The following is a 15,000-nucleotide window of genomic DNA, read 5'->3' on the forward strand; positions in this document are numbered from 1 at the left end:
ATCTCACTTCTACATCCACCCGGAAACCTCAGAACTAAAATAGTGCCCTACGTAATGATTTCGCTCTGAGGGGCAACCAAGCTACAGATACTTTTTCAACAAGGGACTGGTAATACTTGACGGAGTGTTCTGGTTTATCCCTACTCTTCCACTTCTCACTTAAAATTGATGCTGGGAGGCGCACCAACCTGATAAATAGTATGTACTTGAACCTCGGGTAAAGAAGTCTGAATTCAAGCCTAGGCTGCGTCGCTGTGTTTGCTCCTAGACAAGAGAATTCACTTTAAAAGCGCCCCTCTCTCTAACATGGGGCATCGATGGTAACTAAGAACTTTCAAAGAAAACTAGCGGAATCCCTAGAGATAAGCTACCTTTCTTTCTTTATTAGTCTGTGAAGTCTCAAAGCTCTGCTCCTGTCAACATATACCACACCAGTGGAACAACCGGGAATTCTAAGATGGTGGAACATTCACAAGCAAGCACAGGCCTGGGTAGTGGTGGAATGAAAAAGTACGTTTGGAGGTGGTAAATTACTAATAAAGTGATATGGATGAAAATGAAGGTGATTTGTCACTAGCCAATAGTAGTGTTTCTCCAAACTTTTTGTAACCATGGTAAAAAGAAAATAAGTATGTAAGTATGAGAAAATACACCCTCAAGGAAGTAAAGCAATTCTGAAAATAATTTCAAACATCGATCACAGTGATACCTGTGCAGGAGAATACCTGTCGCATACTAGTAGAATACGCAGGCAGCCTAATCGTACACTTTTACCGATGGAGTAGCAAACTGCTGCGACTCACTTTGAAGAACATTTTATCGTCCGTAGTACATGCATCTTAGTTGCATGCAGACACCCTGGTTGTTATGAATCCTGTTTTTGGTACTCTAAGATGAATGCGAAGGTCTTCTCAAAACATGAATGTCCCTTCAGTGCGGAACATTTTGAAAACCTGACCGTCCTGTTATCTCTATGGTAATATACCTTTTGCAATTAGTTTTTGTTTAGAAGGTTTACCAGTCTAAATCGGGCCTGAACTGTCATTTCATCTTGTTTCAGATCTTTCTTCATGGAATCTGACTTAATCTGGACTGCTTCCCCAACTGGTTGGCCAGTTCTCTCTATCAACAGTTTCTTCTCGACCTGGTCTGTTGGCGCTGGCACGTTTGTTCATTACGCTGCATTTCCGACCGCCCGTGAAGCACTGGAGACCCTTCAGAAGTATCCAATTACTGACGCACAATTTAGCTCTTCACTTTACATGAAAGCCTTAGACGAAGGGGATCTCAAAAGCCTTACCTTCCCGAAATTAAAACGCTGTTTCGTGGCTGGAGAACCAGCGAACAAGCATATGATCCGCAGATGGAAAGAGGAAACAGGGATAGAACTTTGGAACTACTATGGTCAAACGGAAATGGTACGCATCTTGTAGATAAACACAGTTCAATCAAAGAATACGAAAGTGATCCTCGCGGTAATAAACACTACTTAAGCAGTAGTGAAAATAAGACCTGATTCAGGTTTGTACGGGATTTGAACCCATGACCTCTGCAATACCGGTGCAGTGCTCTACCAACTGAGCTAACAAGCCAACTAAGAGCTGGTCATTATTTTGGTTCGTAACAAACCCGTGAAGTGATTTTGCTGATAAAGTAGCCGGCTGGTACTCATTTAAGCAATAAAGAGAACAGACAGTTAATTTTTGTAGACAGTGAAACTGTATTTCTTTATTCAGAACACCATGACTTTTCCAAGAGAACCTGGTGATGATTCTCGTCTCGATTCAGTCGGAAAACCTCTTGCAGGAATCGATATGCTGGTAAGTTCTTAAAGATAAATGACATATTCTGCTAAGAATTGGACTGATTAGATTAAGCCTTATATGTCTACCATCTTGAGGACAAGCTACAGCACACAGCCCTCTTTCTCTTTCTCTCCCTCCCTCTCTCCCCCTCTCTCTCCCTGTGTGCGTGTGTGTCTGTCTGTCTTTTTCTGTCTCTGTCTCTATCTAATTTTTCTTGATGTAATTGGGTTTCAGATTGTCGATGATGAATATAATGAAGTACCTCCAGGTACACAAGGCAGAGTTGTTGTTCGTGTGCAGCCTTATTGCCCGGTGGGAATGTTCACTCGTTATGTGGTAAGTCAGTCCTTACGCAACACCCCACACAACTCGACGTTACAACATCCACGCCACTTGAAACGTGTAGAATAAGGGGCAACAGGATTTATCCTCCCTTAGTTACCTTGTACGTTCTCAAAATTGCAACTCGCCTAAGAGTTTCGTCCAATTAGACCTTGACTATAAACTTTTAATAGGATATTGAAATTTAACTCTGAACGTTTAAATAACTAGTGTATTTATCTTTAAACTTCTTTAGTATATAAGTAGTGTCCCCAATTAGTTTTTATACTTGTAAAGCTAAATACATTGATACTTGAATAAAGTTTTCTTCTTCTTCTTCTTCTTCTATTAATTTACGGATTTTTTCTTGTAATATGTTGAAGGGAAATGTACTTCAAGAGATTTGTCCCTGGCATCCAATCAGCTCAGAGGCTTCTGAGAGACTACGTGATTTTATGTGTCTCTTATTTATAATTTCAAACGTAGTAGAATAGTTTTTGAAAGGTTTTATCTCCGCGTTGTAAGTCACATGAACATCAATTTTAACTTGCGATATTAACTTGATAAAGGATAATGTTTTTTTGCAGGATAATCCAGAGAAGACTGAGTCATGTTTCTGTGGAGATTTCTTCATCACTGGTATGAACAACGGAACTTAAGGGATTTAAAGAAAGCTGGGTTTTTCCATCTGGAAATAATAGGGATTTGACGAATGCTCCGAGAGATTTTTGGAAAACAGTCACAACTTTTTGTTAAAAAAGTGAACGGTTGTATAGTTGTGGCTATGACGTGATATTCTTTGCATATCTAGTATTTGATTTGTTTGGGAATACGACTGTCAGGAAATGTGGATGCCAGAGTTTGCATAAGTTTGTTTAACAAGAAATATCGACAAAGTATTTCGACATTTTATGATCAAACTCGGATTCAATTTACTCTTACCTGATATCTACTAAAAACTAATTATGATTCTTGGAATTTCTTTATTTTTGATTTTGTTTTAGATTATAGTATACTTTGCAAAATGGTCATATATTTTTGTCGAAAGGTGATTTGGGCCGAATGGACAAAGACGGTTATTTCTGGATCGTTGGAAGAACTGACGACGTTTTCATTATCGACGGGTAGGAACATGATTTAGAGATTTAACCTTAAGTTTTCTGTACTCCATTTAACCATAGAAATAGCCTTCGTGTCTTCACTTCAAATCAGTTGTGTGTGCTTCGCAGCTTCCTTTCTGTGTGGTATTGGAAATTGATTATTACTGGGTATCCTTGCTTTACCAGCATTTCCAATACCAACCAGTCACATTTGACAATTTATCATCATAATTTGTTATCTACTGCACTGTCTACAACCACACGTCCTGCAACCCTCGTCTTTAGTTGTAGCTGCATAGTTGTAGCAATTGAACATCAAAGATGTATTATGATATTTGCGATCTAATTCTTAAATTTTTTCTTCATACACACAAACGTCACAAACATGTACTGTTACAGCAATTTGCATCGAAAAGTTACCATTTAATGAAGGTAGGGAATCGCGCTTAGTGGCGAGATCGATGCCAAATTCGCTTTCTTAGTTCTGTTTCCAGTTGTATCGCTGATCGGGAAAGTAAAGCCTGTGTAAACGTTTCATCTCTTTCAAAATGTTTGATGTTTAATTATCAGGTATTGTTGCCATCAGTGCAGCTTGACCTCAATGACTGAATCAGTGTTACTTTAATTTCCTCAGATTTGATTTTGGCCGCTTTGTAGGTCGTTCGTGACCTGTGACACGTTTAACAATTATTCTTCAGCACTCGCATACATAACTCAAATGTGTACTGCTTCATAGTCACAGTGCTGTTTGCTTCCAGGCAACTTGCATTTTGAGCCTTCATCCTATGTAGGCATGCAAGCGTATCTGTTTTACTTTCTTTGTTGACCAGTTAAATCTGTATTTCAGATGCAACATTATCCCCGGTGATGTAGAAAACTGTCTTAAAGAACATCCGGCTGTTTTGAATTGCGTTGTGGTCAGCATCTCTCATCTTCATAGACAGGTATTTCGTATGACTACTCAGGCGGGATAAGGCTGGAGAGGTGTATCGCGATGGTAGCAAGGAGCAAGCATCAAGAATAGCTTAGAATCTCGATCCTCGAGTCCCGAAAGGAGCGTATAACCACAAGGAGGCGATGAATTAGCCTATGCGAGAAAGACGGACATAATAGTATAGCGGCTAGTTTAGAGATAACCACCAAGGTGACAAAAACATTTGCAGTTGTGAATCTTGCGCCAATGGAAAGTCCAAAATTGTCATGTAAAATTTAGAGTTTGAAACTATAAAACAATAGAAACATCAAATTCTATAATGCATAAACAAGAACCCCACAAGAATCTTTCCTTAGTTAAGATTTACACAAGTAACCTAGGTTCACAGTTGTATAACCTTGCTTGCTAACCTCTAACATAGCAGATCCTCTCAGTTTCTTTACGATGCGACAAACAGAAAAACTGGTAAACACAACCAACGTCCAGGGGTTTCGCTAGTGGTACAGGGCGCCGTCGATGAAATTATACATGTATCAAACAATAACACCACAAGGGACACTTTACACAGAACTGTGTGGCGCATAGAGCGCTGGGGATAGGCTTCCGGTGATTAACATACACAACAGTGTTTGAGAAACTAATGCCATACGGGTCTATCAGGGGCCAAGATGTAACAAAAGTCCTGTCCAAAATCTGGGCCGTTAAGGGACTTCATAATGTGCATTAAGATTCATTGGCTCGGAAGGGTTTCACCTTTTGAAAAGTTCTTGCCTCAATGCCACGCGGCACACTAAGATTTTACTAGTGCTTTCTGTCAACTTAATCTTGGGGAGGGTCACTGAGGCTAAGCCTCAGTGCAGTTGCACAAGCAAGTTTCTTGGGTAAGTGACATGAAACCCTTAACCATTCCCCTAACACGTAGCGATGTTCCCTGACACGTATCTCGTTCTCGTTCTTGAGAAAACTTTTTGTCCCAAAACTGGCAAATAATATGTCTTTTGGGTTCACCCTCAGTGTAGAAAATCTGTTACATTCACAAGTGAAGTGGGACAAAGGAATCACACAAGGGTATCGAATCGTGGCTGATTGTCGGTAATAAAATCTGTTTACGTTTGATTTAGATCATGAAAGCTTTCGTTGTGTTATCAAGTGGCTTCCAAAATGAAAACCAAGACCATTTGATCAAAACGCTACAACATCATGTGACACATAATAGTGGATCCTGGATGTGTCCAGAGGAGGTTGTATCTATAATTTTATCCTACATGTTTAATTAGAGAAATAGAAAATATGAATATGAAATGGAAATCTTAAAACTTTTTTTTATGTACAAAATGAAACATTACATGTATAAGAGTTGAAATTATGACATTGTATCAACATATTGTTCGTATATTTGATACATTACGATAAAAACAAAGAAAATTTTAACTTTTGGAAGGGGTATTTAAGGAAAGAGGAAAATAACTCGTCAGTAACCTCCTTTTCTTCCTTTGTAGTCATGGTGACGTCTCAAAGAAATTAGACATGCTAAATGTCGGTGCCAAACATAAAGAATGATTTTACCTGTCGTGAAGTTCGTCTTATCTAAAATATCAATGAGGAATGTATTCTCCGCAATGTATTTATTAGATGTGTGCATAACAAACCAAAATATACATTTTCTCCAATTTTACAGATGAAATTCGTTGATGATCTTCCAAAGACTGCTACAGGCAAGGTTGACAGACGAAGGCTGCAATTGGCTGATTGGTGAAAAACTATCCAAGGAAAAATCGTTGCAAACCTAAGTGAGATGGGACCTTAATTAGGACTGTGACTCTGCATCACGAGAAATATTTTTATTAGTGTATTGCTTTACACACTAGTATACCTATATGATATTCCAAGGAGGCAGCGCAGCCGAGTATTCAGTAGGAAGATGTGACAAATAACTATTTGCTGCCGACTAAAATTTTCTTTCAATTTTTCTTTGCTAAGTGAAATTGTCACTTCATGAACTCTTTCGACAAGCGCCTATCACGTGACCTCCATAATCGTATATTCATGCGTTTTACAACCTTAATGTGGTTTGCTGGCAATGATGTTCTGTTTTTGAGCGTTTTTCTTTTCCATGCTCCTCTATGAAAGTGAAAGTGATTCTCAAGTATAATTGATGTAGTGATTTAATCAAACTTAGAAGCGGAGCTGCTTACGTTCGTTACTCTCCTCTCAGGTCCGAGCTATTGAATTAAGCCCTGTTGGACAGGGTCGTATTTGAATGCGTGACTTAGAGAAAATCCTTGTGTTGTGAGATTTTCTTTTTTCTTCCCTCAAATTTTTTTAAAATCTTACTTTTTCTACACTCAGTAAGCTTTAACCCTCTCTGCTGGACAGTATTCTCTTAACGCATGATGTTGATCGCACCAAGCGAAGTTGTCAATGCTGACAGTTATCAAGTTCTTCCCTTCCTTGCTTAGAGGTACTTGGTTTGAAACCAGCTAATATGTAGTCGCCATAGGGTTCAATAAAGAGATAAATGAAGAACAAAGCAGTATTTTAAAACGTTTGAATATTTTTTCCATTTCATTGGATGGATTACTTGCTGAAAAGTGAGCTGTATGTTCCTATGTTTGTAAAGGATTCTCTTTCTTGTTTATTTGAAATAAAAGGCCATTCTCTTTATTACTTAAATTGTTGAAGTCAAACTGAATTCAATTTGTTGCAACTTGTAACTTAACTTGTATTAATTAAACTATCTTTAATAATGTTAAACAGTCTGTTGATGACTAAAATTGCAAACACAAATAGATTCGTTAATATTGTAACATCTGCCAGGTAGATAGCAATATGATCCACCAATTAGAAAAATTGACTTGACTGAGGAACGAGAATAACGAAGAGGCGTGGAGAGTTTTAGGTAGTTGAATAAGCTATCAGCATGACTGACGCATTTTCAAAACAAGTGAAACAAACTAGTTTCACTTTCACTGGGCACCATAGAAACTTTTTGTTCCACGTTATGTCAATGATCATTACAAACTGAAAATTAAGAGTGTATTTCTTAAGAGGTACACATGAACAATATATCTTAATATCTTTTACTTTTGAAGGTTTATTGCTCCATATGTCATGCTTTTGTGTGTTTGTGTGTGTCGAAGATTTAAAGAGATAAGGTAAAAACAACGTAAGGAATTTTATTTATTTTTTCTCTACCTAACATGTTTCGGAGGGTATTTTACTGTCTCGGGACAATGATCAACGATTGATTTAAAAATGATAATCTTATTATGAACACAGCTTAACTAGCTTCACACTAATGCTGAAAGTGAGCATGTTTTGCGGAGGTGGTCATATCAGGTTGAATATGAGGAATGTTATGATAGCCACCGTTTTTTTTTTTTCAACATGCTTTCAGTGCAGAAGGCTTTGGCAAGTCTTTGAAGCTCCACAGGTTTCATCGTAAACATGCTCTAGACATCAAATTGTAAATTTACAGATACATGGCAAACAGGTCGAAGATGAAAATCAATAAGTACTTTCATTGATTGCCTAAATATTTTTGGTTTGGAGCCAGCTAATACGTATTCATCAAAGGTTCTCAAAATGTTGTAAGCATATTCGTGACACACGCGACTGCACTTCGTGTGCCACGGTTTTGTTTTTTTCACATTTCGACGTCATCTGTGACCTGTTACGGAACAGACGCACGGTAACATGGTATACATTTGTTTAGTCTAGGACTTGGAAGGAAATTCAACACACCACTCAAAAGCTACTTCAGAGTCTTCATTTTATTGGTGTCGACGGGGCGAGAGCCCTATAGCAGGCGCGATTATCTCCCAAACGAGAGGTTCCCGGGCCTCTACCCTAGCTGGCACGTTCTTCCGGTAATGACGCTCTCTGCAAAAGTGCAGAAGGCGGTACACTGAGCCGGCCAATTTTCAAGAAAGCCTTGTGAAATGCAAAGGCCGGGAGTAACCTGTGATGGATTAGGATCTGATCTAGGGAGACCTAGTTGGCCCCGCAGCAGTCGATTTATGTGATAAAAAATGAATTTAGTTACAGCAGTTATGCAAGTCAGTCATTTGCAGGAGTGCAAGTTGTAGGCTGTATGCAGTTTTAGCCACAAAGGCACAACATGCAGCAAGTGCAGCACACGCGAAAAAAAAAATTCGAAACAACAACAACTGGCTGTTCGGCCAGTTGGCAACGAAGCTTTAATTTTCCTCTTTCCTGTATGGAGCTATTGGCAAGAAGATCCTGAGACCAGTAACTCAAATTGGTGGCTAACGTTTCCCAAGGGGATCGAAAGTTAACTTTAGGCTTCATTTATCGTTAAGGTGCTTAGGCGGTCACCCTGTATAAAGCGGTCGGTTGCTAAAGTCCCGAATTTGTTTCCACTTAATCACTGAAATATTCACCTCTATTAAGGGATGTTACTAAAATTAGTAACGGGGAACGGGGAACGGGGAACGGGGAACGGGTGTACAGCGGTAACCCACCTGAGAATTCAAAATGGCGGAGTAAACTATGTTTACAAACACTGATTTTATCTCTAGGTCGCCGCTTGCAGCGAAATTAGACGACTCGCTTTTATTTAACTATTGCCCAGGCGAAGCCACGAAGCCTAGTATTCCGAGGCGAGAATTCGAAGTCAACGTTTCTGCAATGGCTGCCACCATTTGTTCTGACGTCTCTCTTTGTTTTTCCTTCCTGAAATCTGCATCTTTTGGCAGAGTCTGGGTATGTTGGTTGTTTGCATTGCCCAACAGCATTTTTTGCAGATAAGTAACAAGGAGGTAACATCTTAGATTAACAGAAATGAGCTGGGAAACGTAATAACCAGCATAGTTATTAAAATTACTACATGCAGATATCTGCTTACCTTACCGCAAAATAACATCAGGAACATATCATTGTATCGACTCAGAGTCGGAACTATGTGCAAAGGAGAAGACCAGGAAAACATCAGTTATGCCTTCAACAATGTAGGTGTATGAGTTCACATTCATACTAATGCTTACAATAATATTTACACTGCATTGATCATATTCAAGAGAAAGTGATTCCCATAATGGGCGTGAAAGTCATTCAGCTGTTTGCCGTTTACAACATTATTGATATTGCTAGGTTGTAACGGTGAAGATATTGGAGGTAAACTTCATTACCTTGCAGTACAATTACTCTATGAATATAAGAATAAATGCAGCGAGCTTGTAGGTCTGAGTTGATTGTTCAATGATGTTGTGCATGAATTGTAAGATACTCACCTCTCCGAGGATTTGATTTCTATGCAACCTGCAATGTGTGCCAGACAAAAACTAAATTTATGAGGCACTCAACATTTCAAAGTAAAATCCTTCATAATAAAACCTACATTTACACACTGAAAAGCCGCAGAGTAAATTTTCGTTCGCAAACCGATGTAAACCAATCAAATGTCGCGTATCGCTTTTCCCACATGTGAGAAAAGCGATACGTCCAATGAGGAGCCGCGTATCATGTTTTTTCACGTGTGAACCGTACGACAAGTTGAAGTTTTCATTCAAGGCTGGTTGGCGCGGTTTCGTACAACGCACAAGCCATCGCTTTGCAAATAGTTTTTATTCGCATTTCTTCCATCGTTAATATTGAAATTTCCTGTCTCGGTGAAAGCCATGAGCGAAATGCGTTTCGTTATCCACGATTCATAACTTTTGGATTCTATTTGAGCTCTTTCCCTTTTTATGAAGCTGCTTTCTTTCAGTGATTGTTGTTTGACCACATTTGTTTAAATAAAGCTTGTCATAATTTAAGGAGGGTGTTCAATCTCAGTATGTATATAACAAACATCATACCACATGGAAAGTGCTTTGTAGGGTGTTTACACACTCGTTGTTTTGTATCAGAAATCTCACTCGTTCGCTTCGCTCACTTGTTTGATTTCTGATACGCCACAACTCGTGTGTAAACACCGTACGCGCGGACTTTCCATGAAGTATTCTATATTTACTTATCTCTGTAATTGTATTTTTAAAGTAGATACATGTAGCTTTTCTGAGATGAAAGGTGATCTCCTTAATCACATGAGCGTCAAAGAAGTTGAGAATTCATCCACACAAGATCTGGCGAACTCTATAAATAAAGAATTCCTCCAGCCTCTTGAAAAGTATCTTCTGTCTTGCTCCATTGATTACCTTCCCCTGGAAAAAGACTTCCCGAGTTCCTGGAAGTATCGGAGGAACGTGTATGGAAAGTCCTATCAAATCTTAATCCCTCTAAATCGGTTGGCCCAGACAGGATTCCTAATTGGCTTCTACGAGAATACGCTGACCTCATTGCCTTTCCGGTATACAGAATTCTTAATGCATCGTTTAGGGGGCAACGTTTACCTCGATCCTGGAAATTTGCTGATGTCATACCCCTTCCAAAGAAAAAGCCTGTGGCGATCTTAAAGAAAGATCTTAGACCCATCTCACTCACGCAATGTCCCTCTAAAGTAGCTGAAGATTTCATTCTAGCTGATTACATCAAACCTGTACCGTACCAAAGTCGTCAACCACGCTTGCTTTGTTGGACATGCTTCATGATTGATTTAAGGGCACCGACGAGAACAGTACTACTATAAGAACTGTCTTGTTCGATGACCGTAAAGCTTTTGATTAATTGACGATAGCATTCTTATAAGGACATTATGTATGTTAGACGTGCCAAAGTGCAGTAAATTGGATAAATGACTTTTTGTCAAACAGATCGGCAGCGAATCAAACTTGGTGAAGGATATGTATCAGAGTGGGAATCTGTCTCCTCAGGCGTCCCCCAGGGAACAAAATTAGGGCCTTGGCTTATTTTGCAGTAAATGGTTTGAACCCGGAGGTAACATGTGAAGGTGTAGTCTGATCGTCCGGGTGAGTGTAGTCCTGAGAAGGACTGCTGTCGGTGGTAGTGACTGACGTTTCGACGCAGTGTGGTGATGGGTTTGTGGGCGACGCGGACATTGAAGGGTAGTAAGATGCGCGAGATGTTTTCAGACATGCCTTTTATGTACGGTATGGTTGCTGGAGTCGTAGGGGTTGCGGTGTCGTTTGTTTCGGTAGTGGTAGTGGGTCGGTGAGTGTTTCGTCGGATGAAGTCGTTGTTGTAGTTGTTCTTCGTAAAAACACGGTGAAGGTATTTGTTCTCGTCGCCCACAAACCCATCACCACACTACGTCAGTTACTAACCAACGTTAAAGACAAAGACGAACCGAGGAACAGACAGGGAACGATTTATAAGATCAATTGTTCCGACTGCCAAGCCTCCTACATCGGTGAGACTGGCAGAAACCTCACAACAAGACTGACTGAACACAGACGGGCGACGAGGAAAGGTGATGTCATCTTTCATTTTTCTCCTGCAACGAAATAATTAATAATAATAATAATAATACTAATAATAGTAATAAAAACTCAGAGACTCGCGAGCAATCCTCGCGAGCGGCCGAATAACAAGGGGTGGTCGCTAAGTACAGTGTTGATGCTTGTATATGGCGGCGACACCGTTACTAATAATGTGTTGCTGTTTTCTTTGACAGTGTTGTTTCTGAAGCAACAGTGTGCTTGAAATATTCCGACAGTTAGGAAGAATGTTCACTTAGTGACTGTCTGGTATGAGCTCCGATGAAATTCGTGCTTCAAACTCGATATCTTCGCTTTCAAATTTGGTCGATACTCCGAATGATTCTGATGTTGATGAATTGGATCCTTTAGCGCTCGGAGCATCTGAAGAAGTCAACACTTCCACAAATGTTGAAACTTTACAACCAGAAGTATTAGGCCAGCAGAGGAAAACTCCTCTGAATTCACCCTACATGTACAACGAAACTTCTAACACGGCGACCGAAATGAATTTGAATGGAAAACGTAACTCGAAGGATTCAAAGAGTGACGATTTTGCTAACTTGGACAGTGATATGGGTAATGGCAACGAAAATGGTACAAGCCCCAATGTGACTGATACAATTATTTCGACCACTGTAGTTTCCGAAGGGATTTCGCTGGACTCAGCCCGCGGAATTGTCGTCATGGAACAAGTTGCTTTGGAACAAATAAACGAATTAATCGCTAGCGCATCTCGGATACAAGATGACAGCTCTACAAACAATGAAACATTCGAAGACTCTCGCGTTAGAACTCATTTTCGAAGTGAAAATCAGAATTCCGACAGTTCTTCGACAGAATTAGGCATCACCCGCAAAAACGCCCAACAAAAGTCATTAGATTCTTCTGCCGACGCATCCTTGTCTGAAGAGTTCGATTTGAGCAGGTTTGAAAATCTTGATACAAAAAAAATTGCCGAAGCACTCACAAATGAACTTAAAAAGTATTCTATCCCTCAAGCTGTTTTTGCACGAAAGGTTTTGAATCGCTCTCAAGGGACATTGAGCGATGTCTTACGAAAACCGAAACCTTGGAATGAATTGCGAGGAGGCAGAGAAATATTCCGAAAAATGAAAGAATGGCTCGATTTACCAGAAGTGAAAAGAATTCCACAACTAAGGGCAGAAGGTAAGAAGTGCACTGTGAACGTGGGAACGATTTTTAGGAATGAAAAAGGGAAACTGAATACTGTATCAGAAGGTAAATTTAGATCAAATTATCTTCCAATACATACCATTTCCCTACTTTTGTGAAATGCTTTGAAAAGTATCAATACAAGTTGACTGTTGCAACAAAAAGGGGTCTGTTGAGTATTGTCCATTTTATTGGCGGTATGTATTTCAAGTGAAAACCCCTGATACTTTACATGATACAAAGTCATGACTCTTGACATGAGTTCAAGGGGTTACTGCCCTCCTAAATGACAAGCAGTTCTACACTTTTGGTAGATGTGACCAATCAAAGAAACCCCATCTACTCCAAAGTTGATTGGAAGTGCTGTCACAATGATTATTTAGTCCACGTGACTGCCCAGTGTAAACCAAGGGTAAGAAGTGCACTGTGAACGTGGGAACGATTTTTAGGAATGAAAAAGGGAAACTGAATACTGTATCAGAAGGTAAATTTAGATCAAATTATCTTCCAACTTTAACTGATCTGATTATGAATTCTCCCCTCTGGCTGCTAAACATTTCCTTGTAAATTGGTTATGAGAATTCGGTGTACAGGCAAGGGAACAACTTCTACCTGATAAAAGCTGATAGTTTCTAAAGAAACTGTTTGGGGCTGCGTCGGTGGGGGAAACAAATAATTTGGATATAATAACAAAGTTGAAATGGTAATTTGGCCACTGTAATGATTACAAAAGCTGACGTTTCGAGTGTTAGCCCTTTGTCGGAGCAAAGGGCTAACGCTTCGCTCCTACAAAGGGCTAATGTTCAAAATGTCAGCTTTTGTAATTGTTATGGTGGCCAATTTACCATTTCAACTTTGTTGATATATCCAAATTATTTCTACTTGGTAAGTTTGAGTATTCTCATGACCTGTTTGCTGTATCATGTATGGATATTATAGGGAGAAGTTACAGGTTAATCCCTTCTGGGAGTTAAAGAGTTAATTGAGTATCAAAAATGATCCTGGACTGCTTTGGTTTTTCTTTACTTTGTTCTGTGATTGGTCAAGAAAACTTGTGCTGCTACATGTATCTCAACCAACCAAATGCAAAGCTACTACTTATACCAAAATTGGTCACTTAAAACAATTTACGGGACATGTACTCTGTAACTGTTTTTATTTTGAGTAGCATCATAAGAATTGTATAGAAGAGAGGGAAAGAATTGCTGATGAGATTATGGGATTGAAAGGGTGAAAAATCCCAAGATTTTATCTGGTATTCTCCCTTTTAGCTACTACACACTGTACTTAAGAAACCTAGTCAGCTATTTGGGGGAATTTTGTGTTGTGTATAGGCAAAATATAAGTGAAGAACTGTGACAAGTTTGTTTATTCTCTTAATCACTGACTAAATGATAGTTTAATAGTATAAGGAGAGGTTAAACTTTCTGCCTATGTCTTTGCAGCGGCTCTAGAACTTGATGCTAAAGCCAGGAGGGAAGAAGAGAGTGGCCCACCCAAAAAGAAGACAAGGCTGTACTTTACAGATTCTCAGAAAAGAGCACTTTTTGCAATCTTTAAAGAAACTAAGAAGCCTTCAAAAGAGATGCAGAATGCCCTTGCAGAAGAACTTGGGCTTGAGAGAGAGACAGTTGCAAACTTCTTTATGAATGCAAGACGCAGGCATCCAGAACTGTAGGCTGAGGTAAACTGTTCATGACTCTGTTCATTGGCATCTTGCGAATATTCTAAGGAGAAAATAAGAATTTATCATATACAAGTTAAAAGGCTTCTCATACAAGTACATTAGCCAGAAATTCAGGGTCTATGACTGAAACATGCTTACCCAGTACATTCCCTCATTGCCTTCCCTTTTACTTTCTTCAAAGTTGTCGCTTGGCTCACATGTGGTTTTCCTTTCTACAACCATGCTAGGTTTTCTTTTTTGGGGGGGGGGGAGGGGGTGGGGATAGATGGCAAGGATGTGGAAGTACACCATCAGTTTTCTATTATTCCATGGCATGCACTTAGACAACCTCTGAGCAATAATTGCTATGATTTTGCTCCTTTTCACTGACCAAGAACCCAACAAGCTATGCAAGAGTACAAATGCTTCTTAGCTGTAAAATGTAACCTGAGATGTTTGACTTCCTGTCAGTGTGGCTTTGAATTGAAAGGTTGATAAAGAACTGTTGTAAATATCTGTGCTTGCATGACCTTACTAGTACTAATATTCTTTTTCATATATTTTAGGTTTCGAAGAAGACTTCTCAATTTAGTCATGTGTGTACCAGAAATGAAGTGATGGAGAACCCATCTCTAATTATTTACAGTAAATGTTGGCTGTA

General features: G+C 39.4%; 2 protein-coding genes and 1 non-coding gene across 5 annotated transcripts in view; 2 read left to right on the plus strand and 1 right to left on the minus strand.

The window, feature by feature from the left end:
• LOC111336198 (acyl-coenzyme A synthetase ACSM4, mitochondrial) overlaps window positions 1-6,833 on the plus strand; it is an 18,324-nt gene extending 11,491 nt beyond the window's left edge. For all 3 annotated transcript variants that reach the window (XM_022942247.2, XM_088754888.1, XM_088754887.1), the window contains 9 exons: window positions 389-510; window positions 1,061-1,418; window positions 1,737-1,820; window positions 2,040-2,141; window positions 2,714-2,765; window positions 3,175-3,250; window positions 4,074-4,170; window positions 5,282-5,401; window positions 5,839-6,833. In XM_022942247.2, coding sequence (XP_022797982.2) covers window positions 389-510; window positions 1,061-1,418; window positions 1,737-1,820; window positions 2,040-2,141; window positions 2,714-2,765; window positions 3,175-3,250; window positions 4,074-4,170; window positions 5,282-5,401; window positions 5,839-5,916 — 1,089 coding nt within the window. In that variant the 3' untranslated portion in view covers window positions 5,917-6,833. The remainder of the gene's footprint in view (window positions 1-388; window positions 511-1,060; window positions 1,419-1,736; window positions 1,821-2,039; window positions 2,142-2,713; window positions 2,766-3,174; window positions 3,251-4,073; window positions 4,171-5,281; window positions 5,402-5,838) is intronic.
• On the minus strand, window positions 1,520-1,592 carry Trnat-ggu (transfer RNA threonine (anticodon GGU)). Its single transcript has one exon. It is a non-coding gene; the product is annotated as a tRNA-Thr (tRNA).
• Window positions 6,834-11,635: 4,802 nt separating the features above from the next.
• Window positions 11,636-15,000, plus strand: part of LOC111336210 (uncharacterized) — a 4,069-nt gene continuing 704 nt past the window's right edge. The window contains exons 1-3 of the mRNA XM_022942261.2: window positions 11,636-12,667; window positions 14,119-14,357; window positions 14,906-15,000. The exon at window positions 14,906-15,000 is cut by the window's right edge and continues 704 nt beyond it. Of these exons, the coding sequence (XP_022797996.2) occupies window positions 11,770-12,667; window positions 14,119-14,351 (1,131 nt within the window). The 5' untranslated portion in view covers window positions 11,636-11,769 and the 3' untranslated portion in view covers window positions 14,352-14,357; window positions 14,906-15,000. The remainder of the gene's footprint in view (window positions 12,668-14,118; window positions 14,358-14,905) is intronic.

This window comes from Stylophora pistillata, chromosome 3, assembly GCF_964205215.1.
Source record: "Stylophora pistillata chromosome 3, jaStyPist1.2, whole genome shotgun sequence".
Lineage (NCBI taxonomy): Eukaryota > Metazoa > Cnidaria > Anthozoa > Scleractinia > Pocilloporidae > Stylophora > Stylophora pistillata.